This window comes from Heptranchias perlo, chromosome 17, assembly GCF_035084215.1.
Source record: "Heptranchias perlo isolate sHepPer1 chromosome 17, sHepPer1.hap1, whole genome shotgun sequence".
In the NCBI taxonomy this organism is placed as follows: Eukaryota; Metazoa; Chordata; class Chondrichthyes; order Hexanchiformes; family Hexanchidae; genus Heptranchias; species Heptranchias perlo.
Window position 1 is genome coordinate 14,144,958 of NC_090341.1, and position 17,180 is coordinate 14,162,137.

Here is a 17,180-nt window from a genome sequence, read left to right on the forward strand (position 1 = left end):
CTAGTCATTCCCCAATATGGCTATCCTGGTTTGAAGACTTGCTTGGTCTACATAGGCACTGATCCTGTCAAGCCCCCAAATATCACAGCCAATCTTCAGGCTCTAACCTTGGAATGCAAAAGCATCAACTTTCCCACAGACTCTGCAGATATTAGCCCTTTTCACACCATTCCCTCAGACAGCACACATGTCTGTTCCTTCAGACTACACCCAAGCATTCCTTCAGATTGGACAGATGCTGACTGCACACATTCTGACCCTTCAACACACAGCCTGAACTAAGGCTGTGCACACAGGATCTCCAGACCTCAGCTCAGCTGGCCCTTGCAAATCATAACGGTCAGACTGGGCACACACCAACCTTCTCCAGTCAGTCCTCGCTTTACACAATCAGATTCTCTCAGACCACCTAAGACCCTAACTCAGATTATCATGATACTGTTGCTTGCTTTCCCTCCTTAAATTAGAACATGGCACATTGAACAGCATTATCGATGTGATGGACTTCTTTTGGATCCTAAGTATGTTGCTGGCTTTTCCAAGCATGCCGGATTAATCCTCTGCTGAAGTTTAATGATTAAATTCTCCCATTAGATCCTCTGGCCATTTAGATAATCTTCTTCAGGAATGCAATGGAACTTCAAAGACTGAATCTGCCTCGGTTTGGTCAATTCAGCATGAAATATGATCAGATTGCAGTACTGCATGCATCAAGCAGTTCAGGTATGGACAGCTTCAAATTTTTGAACACAGGATTTGCAGCTTAAATGGAACTGTAACCACAAAGAAGTAATCACAAAGTAAAGTGACTGAAATTCAATGTTTGGAAAGCCATAAAAATCGGACCACTCAAAGCAAACTTTCCTGACCCTAGTCTTCACACAGCATCTTGCCTGTTTCTACATGCCTGGTCGCCATACCTGGTCGTAGTACTTGTTGATGTATTTATAGAGTTCGTGGAGAGCCACGAGGGAGTTCATGTCACTGGAGTAGTTCTGCAAAAGAAGAGAACATTGGCTGTAAAGGGAATCACTGTGGGCTACTGTCTCTAAAACAGCTGCTCCCTGAACCAGCACAGTATACAGGATGCTGAATCTCAGTCATGCTTTACTCTGGACAATCTCCTGGAGCTAAAGAATGAATCATTATTGCAGTTGCTTCCAAAAGCCCTGATCCCTTGGAACATGTGTTTTGTTCCCAAGTACTTACCCTGGACAGCTCAGCTAAAGCAGAGTTCATTTCCTGGTCACTGGCCGAGATCGTTTGTCGAATGTCAGCGTAGTATCTGTCAGACACAGCAGATTCTAGTCAGTTGCAGCCGATGATAACATGCACCTTTCAGAATAGCCACGTTCCGGAAATTAACAGCAAGTACATCAGTATCTGAACAAAAACAGCTTAGCATTTCAGGTAGAGACTTTGAGTCAATATCCTTTCCGATGATGGGTCTATACCCAAAATATTAACCTGTTTTTTCTCTTTATGGACTGTATATTTCTAGCATTTGTTTTTATTTCAGATTTCCATTTTTTCTTTATTTCCAGAAATTAATTTTGGTGAGATTGTTGATGTACCAAATTCCCTCCCCCACCTCTTCCACATTCTCACCCTAAAACATGATTATTGACCTCTTGCAAACTATAAATAGCTAGTTTGTGAACTATTGAATGGTTTCTCAATGAAATTGATGTATTTTATGTAGTTTTCTTTTTAAAAAGTGTAATAAAATCCAGACTGGATAAAGAGCAGTCTGCAAAATCCTGAAGGGTTGAGATTACTGTCTTGGAAATTTCCCCCAGACAGTGTCATTATAGTTTTTTTTTAAGTTTTCAGGGTTTTTTTTGGCTAGCTAGAGGTGTCATGTCAGATATCAATTCTTGCGATTGAACTACTTAAGGCAATGATATAGGGATATGAATGAATGATGCAGTGGAATATCATACTTTGCACACATTATGAAGTTACAATAAAAGACTACACACTGAAGCATAAAACAAAGCATGGACACTCAAAGGCCTTTGAGATTTTTTGTTGAGGGACTTCATTGAATATTTTTTTTTAATTGAATAGGTAATTTTTTTAAATGAATGGGATTTAAAAAAAAACGATAATGGATCTGAAATTCCTTGAGACCTGTTCCTCTGAGGGAAATGTGGTGGGGTGGGACTTCTGACTGCCAATGTGTCCCAGAAATGGGGTAATTTTCATAATGGAGGGGCCATGCAATTTTTGGTATTCCTTGGGAATTCACCCTATGAGGTCGATGGAGTGGGGCGGAGGATAAGGAAGGAGGTGATCATTTCAGTTAACAATCAAAGAATCTTTGCAAAAAAAAGGAGCGATTTGGTAGTAGCTGACTTTCCTAAAACAAATCGATCGTAGAGTGGCTGATTACCATTAGGAAATGGGCAGTGTGAGCCCCACTGTCACAGCATTTTATCCTGGCAATCTTGCAGGCATACCTTACACTGAGGGTACAGAAGGCATAACCGGCACATAACGTCTTCCAGCTGGTCCTGCCTCCTCTTTGGACACTTGCCCGGGGTGGGAACCAACAGGAGCAATGAGCGCTTACTCCCACCTCCGTTGGAATCTTGTCACATTGAAAAAAAAGGGACAGGGAACTGGTAGAATCATGTCCTGCCCCAAATTACGCTTGTCCCTGTTGACAATTGGTCCTTCAATAACTTTCTAGGCCCAGGAATTTCATAGCCAATGTTTCTGAATGAGAAATTTGTGCCAGGCAGCATTCTCCACAGCCTACATGCCCTATGAACACAGGCTAGATGCAAAACTTAAAGATTGATTGGACCTACATTCTCCTAATTGTTCTATTTGGCAGATAAAGATAGATTTCAATAAAATCAGTCCAAAAGAGATCCAAAATGTGAATACATCGTACATGAAGAGTGCTGGACAGTTTTATCATCCATTGAGCCTATGTTGGCATTTGTATACCTATATACAAAGGCCAACTATGCAAAATTTACACTTAGGTTGCCAATTCCTACCATCCCCTGAAAATCTTTACTCTCTTCTTGTAATGAATTAATATCAAAATCAGACTCAGGGACTGGGTTGGGTGTATAAATGAATCGGTTCTTGATTTTATCCATCGTCCCTTTTTTCATTGTGAGGGAGAGAGAAGAATTCTGCACAGATAAATAAATTTTCTTGGCCCGAGGAAGCAGTGATAACAGTCATAAGCCCTGATGTCCTGGGAGAATACAGGTCAACAGAGGCTCAAGCTTCTCCATGGCAACAGCTCGTATTTGCTCAGTGTTCAGCTAACTGGAGACACGTTTACTGGTGTGGTGTAATACTCCTCGCTGAATATTTCACTGTGTTGACAAGGAGTGGAATTTCTCTCCTACGAAGCTGGGGCCCTAATTATTGACATTAATTTAGGGTCAGAACTGATAAGACTTACTGCCAGTGTAACCAGCAAGGCTCATTAGCTATCTTTATATCAAGGGAGGGGGTGGGGGTGGGGGGGGGGGGGGAGGAGGGGAAGGCCAAAGGAAGCCACATAAAAAAAGAGTCAAATTGCTTACAAACCTGAATATTTAATGAACAAATCTTTAAAGAAAGTTAAGTTTCTCCAAAAAAAAGTCCTAGGTCAAGCAATTAGCAAGTTTTATGTTCTTGCTACCTGTACTGTGACCCCTCAGCACAGTGGGAGCAAAATGCACTTTTCAGGATTCTTACCTCTCTACCATCTGTTTGTATCGAGGGATGTCTCTGGCATACAGCAGTTTGTTAATTGGAGAATCCTATAGTAGAAAATTCAACAGTTTACACCCGGAGCTACACTAGATCATTCCAACAAATTCTGTTCTGGTAAATTATCAGCACACGCTTCAGAAGTGAAAGGCCGGGTTGAGATCCCAATACAAAATACACGTCACACAAGTTGAGTCAGCAGAAGCTTTTACACCTCTACGTTGAGTCAATCAAACAACACATCATCAAATTTCCACAATTGCTTCAGAGGAACCTGCTGAGTCAGCTCACAGCCTGGCTAAAATAGGAGAACTGTGGGGGGTTCTCCCCTCATACTTTTCTGAAGGTGTTGTTCCATGCCCTCGCTAGTAACTCAGCCAAATGGTCATTCCTCATATGTAAACCTAGCCAGTGAATGTTGGCAGGCTATTCTACTGTGTGGGGCATCATGAGTAAGCTGGATCTTGTCCTCACCTGACATCTACACACAAACTTTCCAGCAGGGATGACTTGATATCAATCAGAAGGAAGAACTCTGGCTGAATTTCTTCTCCCTAACTCAAGAGCATTGAGACCTCTTGTAGCACCCTGACTGAAATCAGCTAACATGGACAAACCGAGAACCAATGTGGGAAACCTTCTGCCCCAGATGTTCATCTGATTTTACAGACAAGGTCCCATAGTCATCACTTTGTTAATTACAGCAGTCCAGTTTATAGTGCCCATAGTTTTTAGATTAAGGATCAGATTATTAGAATGGGCTCCATTATAGAGGAAGCAGACCTGTGGCTAGGTCTGTAAAAGTCAGTATGAAACATTGTACGATATAAGATAGTGATCTGCAATGAAGCATCGATACTTTATTAAACAGACCTGCGTGTCCACATTTTCAATGCTGTTGTGATATTGCACAATGTACAGGGCAATAGTGATGCAGCAATGTGAAAAAGTCACCGAATCGCTATGCAGCAGTGTTCCTCAGATAAGATGCCTATTTCTTACCATCAGATTTAAGTTACTTTGTAAATTAACATCACAAATGATGTCTTGGAGTAATTTGCCTGGGATGATCGATAATGGATATGCCAGGTGTTATCTCAGATTTGCAGAATTACACTAGAACACTAAACCAGATATAAATGGACCATTTCATACATTGTTAAGAAGCCTCACCCAAGAATAACACCTTAGGATAAAAATTAAGTTGATGCATTCCTGCATGTCCCACAAGGAACAGTTGGAGGTAGAGCCATCCTAGGTCATTTGGTTGCAGCATCCTTCACTGCAACACTGAAAAAACCCAGGGAACATGCCAACCATTCGGCCCCCTTAGACAAGGACGCTGCATGTGAGGGGGAGGCCCAAAAAGTAGAGAGGGAGAAAACTTCTCTCTGTATGAAAAATCTTACGTTCACATGCATTTCCTTCTTTTTACATTATAAATTTCCATGTCCCTGTTTATAATGGAAACTGCTTATGTAAACTTGTTACGCAGTACAAGTTTATATATGATGTGGAGATGCCGGTGATGGACTGGGGTTGACAATTGTAAACAATTTTACAACACCAAGTTATAGTCCAGCAATTTTATTTTAAATTCACAAGCTTTCGGAGGCTTCCTCCTTTGTCAGGTGAACGATGTGAAAAAAAAGAGTCACCGAATCGCTATGCAGCAGTGTTTTTCACATCGTTCACCTGACGAAGGAGGAAGCCTCCGAAAGCTTGTGAATTTAAAATAAAATTGCTGGACTATAACTTGGTGTTGTAAAATTGTTTACAAGTTTATATAGGTAGTTTCCATTATAATTGTTGAGATAGGAATTTCTAATGGAGATATAAAAATAAGGACAGAATGCATGACTTTAAAATGTGGACTGAATAACATGTGTGTGCCCTGGTCCAAATATTGTCCAGTTCCTAAAAACACTTCACCTTAAGCCTGCACTTGGTCTTGATTCCATGTGCAACATCACAGAAGATCAATTAGTACATTTTAAAAAATTATTTCCATACTACATGCAAAATCTGAAAATGGAGTTCCAGCACTGCTAGGTGGTAATTCTAATAGGATTTTAATGTTTAAATTAGAATGTATGATGGCAGGTGCCCAAAATATAAAGTACTGGCAGTAATGTTTACTGTTGTGAGCATAGGTAGTTGCCATGGTATTTTCATGGGCATCTCTCTCTCGAGTCTCTTTTCTCCTCTTATCCATTGAGCACACTCACCCGGCCCAGCTTGTGTTCTGCAATAGTACAGGAATCCATGAAGGTCTGCGCAATGACTGATAGCATGGCATCCACATTATCTGACACCTGAACGTCGAAGGTGAAGTGCGGATTTTTAATAATGTTTATCCAGAAACGTAGAGGCAGACTGGAGAAAAAAAAACAAAAATCTCAATTTCATAAACCCAAATAACTTTCTTACATCTATATGTTCTACACCTCTCAGAACATAACACATAGATCATGTCCTTCTCTCAATCATCTTTTCTCAAATAAGCAAAGTTGGACTCGTAACTTAGATTTATACATCCTGGAATCCTCCTTATTGCCCTTTTTGGAATTCCCTCTAATGCCACCATTTGAAGGCTGGGTGTCCAAAATTGCACACATTATTCCAAATATGCCCCTAACAATTACATATGAAATGTTAATGTATAAACACTTAAATCTTATTGTTAAAGAACCTCAAAATCTTGTATCAACAACCTGCTGATAACTGCTTTGCATTTACTGGATACTTCTAGTGAATGGTCTCAACCTTTTTAGTTTTTCATCTTTGCCAATAGACACCAACAAAGTGCACTACCTTACATACATTTTAACTTACAATAAGTTACATTGGCTATAATTACTGTTCATCTTGACCAACATTCCTACCTCAACCAACACCATCAAAAATAGATTAACTGGTTATTCATCTCTTGTGCTGTTTGTGGGACCTCGTTACATGCAATTTGGGTGTCGCATTTATCTATAAGCACTGCAAAATTAATTCATAGGTTGTGAAGCACTTTGGGGTATCTTGAGGATATGGTAATATACTAAATTACATAGAACGTACAGCACAGAAACAGGCCATTCGCCCCTATAGGTCTATGCCGGTGTTTATGCCCCACATGAGCCTCCATCCTCCCTACTTCATCTAACCCTATCAGCATATCCTTCTATTCCTTTCTCCCTCATGTGTTTATCTAGCTTCCCCTTAAATTAATCTATGCTAGTCGCCTCAACTACTCCTTGTGGTAGCTAGTTCCACATTCTAACCACTCTGGGTAAAGCAGTTTCTCCTGAATTCCCTACTGGATTTATTAATGACTATCTTATATTTATGGCCCCTAGTTCTGGTCTCCCCTGCAAGTGGAAACATCTTCTCTACGTCTACCCTATCAAACCCTTTCATAATCTTGAAGACTTCTATCAGGTCACCCCTCAGGCTTCTCTTTTCTAGAGAAAAGAGCCCCAGCCTTCTCAATCTTTCCTGATAGGTATAACCTCTCAGTTCTGGTATCATCCCAGTAAATCTTTTTTGCACCTTCTCCAGTGCCTCTATATCCATTTTATAATATGGAGACCAGAACTGTTCACAGTACACCAAGTGTGGTCTAACCAAGATTCTATACAAATTTAACATAAATTCCCTGCTTTTCAATTGTATCCTCCTAAAAATAAACCCCAATGCTTGGTTTGCTTTTTTATGGCCTTATTAACCTGCATAGCTACTTTTAGTGAATTGTATATCTCAACTCCAGATCCCTCTGCTCCTCTACCCCATTTAGACTCTTATTATCCAAGCAGTATGTGGCCTCCTTATTCTTTCTACCGAAATGTAATACCTCATACTTATCTATATTGAAATTCATTTGCCAATTACATGCCCATTCTGCACGCTTATTAATGTCTTCCTTTATTTTGTCGCAGTCCTCCTCGGTGTTAACTATACCCCCAATTAGGTGTCGTACAAATTTTTAAATTGTATTTCCGATTCCAAATCGTTTATGTAAACGGTGAACAACAGTGGTCCCAGCACCGATTCTTGTAGAACACGACTTCCCACCTTTTGCCAGTTTGAGTAACTACCTTTAACCCCTACTCTCTGTTCTGTAGCCAGCTTGCTATCCATTCTGCTACTTGTCCCCTGACTCCACATGTTTTGACCTTAAATACGAGTCTACTATGCAGTACCTTATTGAAGGTCTTTTGAAAATCCAAATTTATTACATCTACTGCAATATCCTTGTCTACCCTTTCTGTTACTTTTTCAAAGAATTCAATAAGGTTGGTTATGTATAACCTTCCCTTTTGAAATCTGTGCTGACTATTCTTTATTATATTTTCTGTTTCTATATAAATGCAAGTTCTTTCTATTTATCTACTTCATCCATATCTCATGAATGTTAGCAGTCTTCTATTAATCCCCATTGTTTCTTTCTCTGCACCATTGGAAATAGTCCCAGTATCTCAAATCTCTTCTCAATTATAGTTTCCATCCCTTGCATCATGACGTTGAAACCAGTGAGAGACACCTTTATCTTACGTGCGTTAAGATGCCATGGAAATGCACTACCATGAGGAGTCTTATTTGTCACAGTACATTGTGAAATGTATTTTTGACACTTTTTGTTGAATTCTAGATCTGGATGTTATTTCCATTATCCTTCTTCCTGCCTAAGACTTTGCACCTCGCTCCCTGAATCGCCCTTCAGCAGTAGGATGTGACAGGGAAGACAGAGACACAACAACCTCCATAACTAATGGAATTAAGCAGCCTGCTCAGCATTACTGGTGACTGTGTAGAATGGATTGAAAGCTATGCACAGCCTGTTTGCCATATAGTAGTACCTAGCAGCTTTCAAGGAGCCAAGCGCAGGTCAGATCACTATCAGACATTACAGCACTGCAGTAAATCTATGCCACAAACATACAAATACCACACTACACATGTAGGCACATGCACATACACCACACATACATGTAAGTACTTGACACCCATGTGCATATGCAGACACATACAAAAGATATAATCCATTTATTAAAATTGTTTTTAAACAAATTAAAAAGATTCCTAGGATTAAAAGTGAAGACATTAACAGAGTAAAAGAGATGAAGCAACTAAAACACAGATAAAAGCAAAGCATATGGACCAAGGCTAAAAATACAGGTTAAGCGCAGGGAAATAAATCACAGTGGAACATCCCTTATCAGTGCTAGTCGCCTCATTTGCAACTAATGAGTTCCTATCTATTTAGCAGAGTAAGGGTTAACAACATATAACCATGAGAGAGAGAATTTCATGTTGTGGATTTACATACACTGGGAACTGGATTGAGGCTGTCCAGACTCCTGTCAATTTTTAAAATTAAAAATTAAAGCAATGAGGAAATTTAAAGCAGTTATGCCACTGGTTTTAGATGAGGAACATTCCAGTGTTTTATGAATTAAAAACAGAAGACAGAGCATAGTAAAACCTGCCTTAAATAGTTTGATCCAGTTCATGCTTGCTTAGAACAGAGAGAGGAGGACAGATTGGAAATAGCGTTCAAACATCATTAAAGGAATAACAGCTTTAGAAAAACTGAAATGTTAGACAGTATCTGAAATGTATAACGGCTGCCACACAGCACACACCACGATTACGGGCTGCAGGACGGTCAACTTTTAAAAAATTTCTCAGGAAGTTTGTGGCGCTGGCAAGGCCACATTCATTGCCCATCTACAGTTGCAACTTAGTGGCTTGCTAAGTCAATTCAGAAGGACATTTAGAGTTAACCACACAATTTAGGCTAGAGTCACATATAGGCCAGATTAAGGGCAGCAGATTTCCCTCTCTGAATGACATTAATGAACCAGTTGTGTTGGTCATTTTTTCTTGGTGCTAGCCACAAATGCCCAATTTCACAATTTGCTATAGAAGGACTCCTGATCCAAGGGTTGTTGTTCCAGTATTATAACCACCACACTAAACAAGCAGGCACTCATACCACAAGTTTAATTTATTTTTGATTAGACTGTTGCATGGCTCCGACAAAGTGCATTTATTAAATACTACATTGGGTTGGAAACAGGCTTCACTGAGAAGTCTGCAGCCCCATGCACCCTGTCATCCAGAATAAAGGGATCCATATGGAGGTCATCTACTCAGCCCTCGCCTGGATAAGAGAGAGAGAGAGAGAGAGAGAGAGAGAGAGTGTAAGGCAAGGTACAACCAGACATCCTGTGTGAAAGAGGGACAATGCTGACAGTTCAGCCCACCTATCTGGGAGGTGGTGCCATGAAAGACTGTGTCAGATTAGGTCTCTTGTCTGAAGGAGTTGGCATGGAGGACCATGTTTGACCAGGCCTGCATTCAAATATGATTTTGGCTATACAGCTATACAGTGTAATTTGCTAAAGCAATGTTCCGCATGCTAATCCACGATTACCCAATATCAGCTGCTGAATGATGCTGAAATGATTTATAAATCTTCCATTTCTATGTAATACTGCACCTTGTGTCCCAATGAGAACTGAAATAATACCAGCCATTTATATAAATTGCATCCATCACATTTCAGACATCACATTAAGAATTTTTTAAAAAAAGAGAAAGACAGCCATTTCATGCTGGTTTATTCTAACCTGGAATGAGACTTTACAAGTACTTGCCAACCTGCAAACTTCCCTCACCAACTGCAATTAACCTTGTAACTGACATCAGCAATATCTGTATTTACAGTAATTAAACTTCTTGATCTTAAAAGGAACAGGCCAAGTTAAACATAGTTGCACCTTAGAAGCAGGAATAATGCATTATATATTACACAATTCAATCCCCTGCTATATTAGCCAACTTCCATGAGCAACGCCATGGGAGATCAACTAATATTTTAAAATCAAGCCCTGCCTTCCCCTCATTGAGTTTCTGTTTCATTTATAATCTTTGACAAAATTCAGCATACAAGCAGAAATGCAGTAACTTCAACCCAATGGAGAAACATCAAATGTTAACCAATGCACATGCATGTAAGCCTGGGAGTAGGACATGCGAGCGATATCACATGTAAGCACACCCTTGTGGCTGAGGAACTGCTAAACTAAAGTCTGTGAAAGTGATGTCTACCTTTTCATATGTTACAGATTCTCATTCACAATTGCTTACACGGGATGTCTGGGATCTCCTCAGCCACCCCATCAGGAAGGAAGCACAAAATGAGGTATTTCTTTGCAGACCAAAATGGTTGAGTAATGTCAGGCTGGTCTTGCATACCTTTTAGCCAATGGCCTGAGGGGAGGTTGACTGCCTGCACCCTTGGCTCAAGAAGACCAGAGAAAGAGAAAGATAGAAAGAAAAAAAATTGAGGAGCCCTTCTGCCAACTTCTTGACATGTTGACTAAAGGATGGTCGTATGTCAATAAATTGGACTAATTTGTGTTCCCAGTGGAGACAAGGGTTTAAGACAGAAAAGTCTACACCTCCAGTATTATTACCAAAAATAAACTACATCGCTCTTGAAAATCTAACTATTCAATTGGATGATAAGAACATAAGAACATAAGAAATAGGAGCAGGAGTAGGCCAATCGGCCTCTCGAGCCTGCTCCGCCATTCAATAAGATCATGGCTGATCTGATCCTAACCTCAAATCTAAAGAACACAAGAAGTAGGAGCAGGATCCGGCCGCTCCGCCACCCACAGGGCCTTGATCGATCCGAACTCAGCTTCATGTCCAATTTCCTGCCCGCTCCCCGTAACCCCTAATTCCTTTTACTTCTAGGAAACTGTCTATTTCTGTTTTAAATTTATTTAATGATGTAGCTTCCACAGCTTCCTGGGGCAGCAAATTCCACAGACCTACTACCCTCTGAGTGAAGAAGTTTCTCCTCATCTCAGTTTTGAAAGAGCAGCCCCTTATTCTAAGATTATGCCCCCTAGTTCTAGTTATGATGTAATTAACAGTTAATACAAGGGATACCAAGAGCCAGGAAAGTAACAACAAAGTTGATTTTCTTCCATTTCTCAGCATCATCTTTTGTTATCCATGCTCGACTATTCCAATGTTTTCATGGCTAGCCTCCATCTTCCACCCTCCATAAAAATGAGCTCATCCAAAACTCTGCTGCCCATATCCTAATTTTCAACAAGTCCCATTCACCCATCTCGCAGATCTACATTGGCTCCCGATCCACCAACGCCACCATTTTAAAATTCTCATCCTTGGGTTCAAATCCCTCCATGGCCTTGTCCCATCCCATCTCTGTAACCTCCTCCTGCCCTACAACCCTCCGAGATCTCTGCGTTCCTCCAATTCTGGCCTCATGTGCATCCTTTGCTCCATCACTGGCAACCGTGCCTTCAGCCACCTAGGCCCCAAGAATCATAGAAAGGTTACAGCATGGAAGGAGGCCATTCGGCCCATCGAGTCCGCACTGGCTCTATGCAAGAGCAATCCAGCTAGTCCCACTCCCCCGCGCGTTCCCCGTAGCCCTGCAAATTTTTTCCTTTCAAGTACTTATCCAGTTCCCTTTTGAAGCCATGATTGAATCTGCCTCCACCATCCCTACAGGCAGTACATTCCAAATCCTAACCACTCACTGTGTAAAAAAGTTTTTCCTCATGTCACCTTTGGTTCTTGCCAATCACCTTAAATCTATTGCCTCTGGTCCTTGACCCTTCCACCAATGGGAACAGTTTCTCTCTATCTACTCTGTCTAGATCCTTCATTATTTTGAACACCTCTATCAAATCTCCTCGCAACCATCTCTGTTCCAAGGAGAACAACCCCAGTTTCTCCAGTCTATCCACGTAACTAAGTCCCTCAAACCTGGAATCATTCGAGTAAATCTCTTCTGCACCCTTTCTAAAGCCTTCACATCTTTCCTGAAGTCCGGTGCCCAGAACTGGACACATTACTCCAGTTGTGGCCGAACCAGTGTTTTATAAAGGTTCATCATGACTTCCATAAATTAGTACTCTATGCCTCTATTTATAAAGCCCAGGATCCCATATGCTTTTTTAACCACTGTCTCAACCTGCCCTGCCACCTTCACCGATTTGTGCACATATACCCCAATCTCTCTGTTCCTGTACCCTTTTTAGAGTTGTGCCCTCCAGTTTATATTGCCTCTCCTCGTTCTTCCTACCAAAATGTATCACTTTGCATTTTTCTGCTTTAAATTTCATCTGCCACCTGACTAGCCTGTCTATATCCTCTTTAAGTCTATCACTATCCTCCTCACTATTTACTACCCTTTCAAGTTTTGTGTCATTTGTAAATTTTGAAATTGGTGTACACCTCCCATTAAGCTCTGGAATTCCCTCCCCAAACCTCTTCACCTCTCTCCCTTCCTTTATGATGCTGCTTAAAAAGTATCTCTTTGACCAAGCATTTGGTCACCTGTCCTAATGTCTCCTTCTTTGGCTCGGTGTCAATTTTTGTCTGATTATGCTGCTGTGAAGCACTTTGGGACAGTTTACATACTTTAAAAGGAACTATATAAATGCAAGTTGTTGTTGGGACAGACACAAAGTAAAGTGAACGCAGACATACGCAAACACATACAGCAGGTTATTAAACCGTCTGAATAGCTGTCAATTACCTGTTTGTTTTCCAGATGTGAATAGTTTCTGTGTCAGTAATCCCATGGTGCACAGCTTGTTCATCCAGGAGATCAAAAAAGTATTTGACGGCAAGAGGGACAGGCCGGCTAGTGCTGAGAATGACCTGAAAGAGGTCATCTACAAACTTTTGCAGAGTGCCCTGAAAGGTACAGCAAGGCAAGAGAGTCAAAATGGTCTCTGTCAAAATAATAAATTTACCAATCAATCACAGTTACCTGTAAATGCCTGCACTGGGTAAACCAGAGACTAAAACAGCAGAGATATCCCAATCATGTTCTGCTGCTTCAATTGGAAACATGGTACTGACACGACAACACTGGTTTTAAACATTCTCCTGTTTTTAGTCTGGCTTTTACCTTCATGGAGAGCAGTCGTGTTAAGTAGATCTCAGGGATGGCCTTGGCCCTCTCCCGCTCCCGCAGGCTGCCCCTTCTGTGTTTGGGGAGTTCAGGTTCTTCGTTGGCTTTGACCAGGTGCCAGACTTTGATCCCTCCTTCATCTGCATCTTCCAACATTGGTGTCTCTGGGGTGGGTGGGGGGAGGGGAGGAGAAGAAGAAGGAGGAGGATATACACACACAAAATAGAAAAAAAAATGCAAGATTAAATATATTTCAGACAAGATACTTTCAAGAGTTAACAGTAAACTGGCTAGTTTTTGTTGAATGTGAAACAACTGTTGTGTATATTTAAGCAGACTTATTCAAATCTTACAGCCACCTGCAGTGTCTACCAAGTTGCTCCCCTGTTTATTAATCAGGATTAGTTCACATTGTGATCTGAGTATGTCAGTATGGTGAAGATACTGAAACAGTATTCAAAAGGCTTCTGGGCTACTAAGGGTCCTTAAATTCAAATCTCATTAGACAATTCCTGTGGAAAATGTTGGAATTGGAACTGTTGGTTTCTAAAGGTTAACAGTGCATTCCTTAGCCTCAGATTTTTATGCCCCTCCCCAGATCAAAACACTCGTATTTAGGGGCGAGACATTAACAGATGACAAAGATGCAGCTTTTCACTCACTCTCTCCTGCGATGTAATCATGATTTTCATGGTGGATGTGTTTGCTGAGACGTGGGACAAGAGCAACCGTGGCCCCATCAGTAACCTAAAGGAATTTTACAATATGGTGACAAAACAATTAAGATTAACACTTGCATAAAACACAACTTCACACTCGATCACAAACCTACAGTTAGATCCGGATTAGATGAAATGGTCACAGTTGAAATGTATCTGATGGACATGTTGGAAATGACTAGTCACCACATTAGATCCAGAAATCTGGATAATAATGGAGTAAATTAGGTGGATTGAATGGACCTGGAGATCTGGATATAGGTTTGCTGCACCCTCCATTCATTCTTGATTGGGGCACATCTCCAACAGGGCAAGACTTCCACTTGCCCTGAGATACCTCCCTTACCCGGCCGTATTTCTATATAATTTTATGTAATGGTCATTTACATACGAACGGCAGGTTCTCTGGGCTTTGCTGGGATGTCATGCCAGTGGGGGCTTTGGATGGCCTGCCACATCAGAAGGAACAGTAAGCCAACAAGTTGCTTGATCCTCCCATCCTCAAACCCTTCACCCTGCCTTCCCCTCTCCTACCTCCCCTTCCCTCACCTGGGTCCAAATATTCTCAAGCCTTCTAACTCTGCTTGATCTGAATACTGTATTTGGTCTTGACTCCAGTGTCCAATGCCCTAGGAGATCAACTAGTACATTTAAAAAGGAGCAAACCATTGCAATAGTTTTTTTTAAAAAATGAAACCCAAAGCCTACCTTATAATGCTGCAAGGTATTGAGACGTTTCCAGTTTCCCTGGAGAACTGAGGTCAGGTCTTCATCCGAAAGGATGAGATGTCCAGCCAATCCTGATCTCCACTCTAATTTTAATTTAACACAACATAATGAATAAAAATAAGGAAAGCTTCATCAGACTATACACAGACAAGCATGACTTCAGCATTTCCAGACATTTCAGCAGGAGTGTTGTTTTCTGGTCAGGAAACTATCTCTTTACCAATCCCAACCACCACCAGAAAGAGCCACACCTTCTCAATCTCAATCGTGCATAGGAATGCCTAATCCCATCTCGAAAGAGCTACATCAATCTCCTACCCCAATTAGAAAGCATGGTGCCTCCCCAATCCCCAAATTCCAATCGCCAGCAGACAGGTTATCATCTTCTCCACCCAATCCGAGAATGTGGCATCATCTTTAATCCAAGAGAATGGTGCCTTTTCAATCTGGATTCCAGACCAATGCAAAAAGTGTAGCACTTTCACAAACTCAACCCTAAGCAAAAGAACAATATGTTACTAATCTTAACCCCTGATCAATGAGAGTGCCACCTTCTCAACCTCAAACTCAACAAGAAGGAATTGTTCTTCCACTTCAAAGTCCAACTACCAGAGCTCTACCTAATTTTCTACTCCCCCTCAAATGGAGACAGTGGTAACTTGCCATTTTCCTATTTGCAAATACAATTTCAACAAGAAACAAATTCACTTTTGTTCCCAAGGCCAGTGAAAACACTTGTTCATACGCTTATGGGATGAGTATAAAACAGATGAAATTTTTCACTCACATTGTCATCTTAAGGAAAACTTACTTATTGTGTTCTCTTATGGACCATTCCTTGTTTATTGCTCCCTTTTGGAGTGACCTTCCAGTCCTCATGACCATTGTGAGTGGCAATTTTTTGTTCAGATGGCACATTATTCTCAGTGGACTTCTCCCTCTGCGATCCATTGCTAAGCAATGTGAAATTAGAGTGACCATTGTACAAAATATGACTCCTCATTTCTTACCAAGGTCAAGTGTTTCCACGTGTGGTCTCAGTGAGTAGGTCACTCCTTTGTAGATCTGGTCAATGATCTTCTCTTTGACTTGGGTGATGGTGTCACAGTCCAACACTTTCACAGGAGAAGGCTGCCCATCTGCTCCTCCTTGTACTAAGACGTTGAGTGTCTGTACAGAGGATGGAGGAAAACACAAAAAAGAATTTAGTGAGCAACAAGAAGATAGGTTGGTACATTTCAGATTCAAATTCTCCTTAACAAGTAGTCATAAAATATTCCGTCACGACATGTTACAATTTTACCTAATGCCCGCAATTAATGCCACCTTAAAAGATGTTCAAACCTAGGAAAAAATAAGTATCAACAACAATGGGTCATTCTGTACAATTTCAATGAAGTCCGCTTGATTAAAGGTCTAGTCTGAATCCAACACATAGACAATGTGCTGCTTCATGAGACAAGAATGAGATTAATGTCACCTTACGCACTCAACAACAGATCCTGTGATTTGAATACCCATCGTCAGTGCTGCATTTACATCAAACTTCTGGAAAGGGGTCGAATTAAATTGCCCAATTCACCATTTTCGTGGATACTATCAATGCTGCCTATCCACCAGGTGGCATGCTTGAGAAGTGTGGGAAATTATGATTTCCTTCCCATAGCAGAGGCTGGCAAACTTGCCTCTTGGTGATGCCAGAATTGAAATGTTAAAATTATCAAACTCTAGCATCTCATTGTAGTGACCGGAACACCTGAAGGTTACATTTTACTTTAAGGTAACAGATAAACCTTACTGTACTTTGGGAGATTTACCAGTGTGCGATACTCCACGTCCTCTCGGAGCAGTCTGTTGTCATTGAGCGTATACTTGGCCTTTCCAGACACAGCATCAACAGGTCCTTTATCCACCTGGTGTTTGATAGCTCGGAACAGCATGTAAAGTGATTCCCCTGCTGAATCCTAGGGACATGCAAGTCAACAACAATTATCACGTAGGTAAAGTATTTATGAATTAAACAATAGGTAGATATGTCCAAGATATTT

The 17,180-nt window shown here is 40.9% G+C and overlaps 1 protein-coding gene across 2 annotated transcripts in view; it reads right to left on the bottom strand.

Annotated features, from left to right (window-relative positions):
* LOC137334074 (plexin-B1-like) overlaps nucleotides 1-17,180 on the bottom strand; it is a 184,586-nt gene that overhangs the window by 7,126 nt on the left and 160,280 nt on the right. For both annotated transcript variants that reach the window (XM_067998532.1, XM_067998531.1), the window contains 10 exons: nucleotides 16,950-17,096; nucleotides 16,143-16,302; nucleotides 15,112-15,215; nucleotides 14,347-14,431; nucleotides 13,682-13,848; nucleotides 13,304-13,464; nucleotides 5,952-6,099; nucleotides 3,709-3,773; nucleotides 1,210-1,285; nucleotides 921-995 (listed from right to left, as the gene is read on the bottom strand). In XM_067998532.1, coding sequence (XP_067854633.1) covers nucleotides 921-995; nucleotides 1,210-1,285; nucleotides 3,709-3,773; nucleotides 5,952-6,099; nucleotides 13,304-13,464; nucleotides 13,682-13,848; nucleotides 14,347-14,431; nucleotides 15,112-15,215; nucleotides 16,143-16,302; nucleotides 16,950-17,096 — 1,188 coding nt within the window. The remainder of the gene's footprint in view (nucleotides 1-920; nucleotides 996-1,209; nucleotides 1,286-3,708; nucleotides 3,774-5,951; nucleotides 6,100-13,303; nucleotides 13,465-13,681; nucleotides 13,849-14,346; nucleotides 14,432-15,111; nucleotides 15,216-16,142; nucleotides 16,303-16,949; nucleotides 17,097-17,180) is intronic.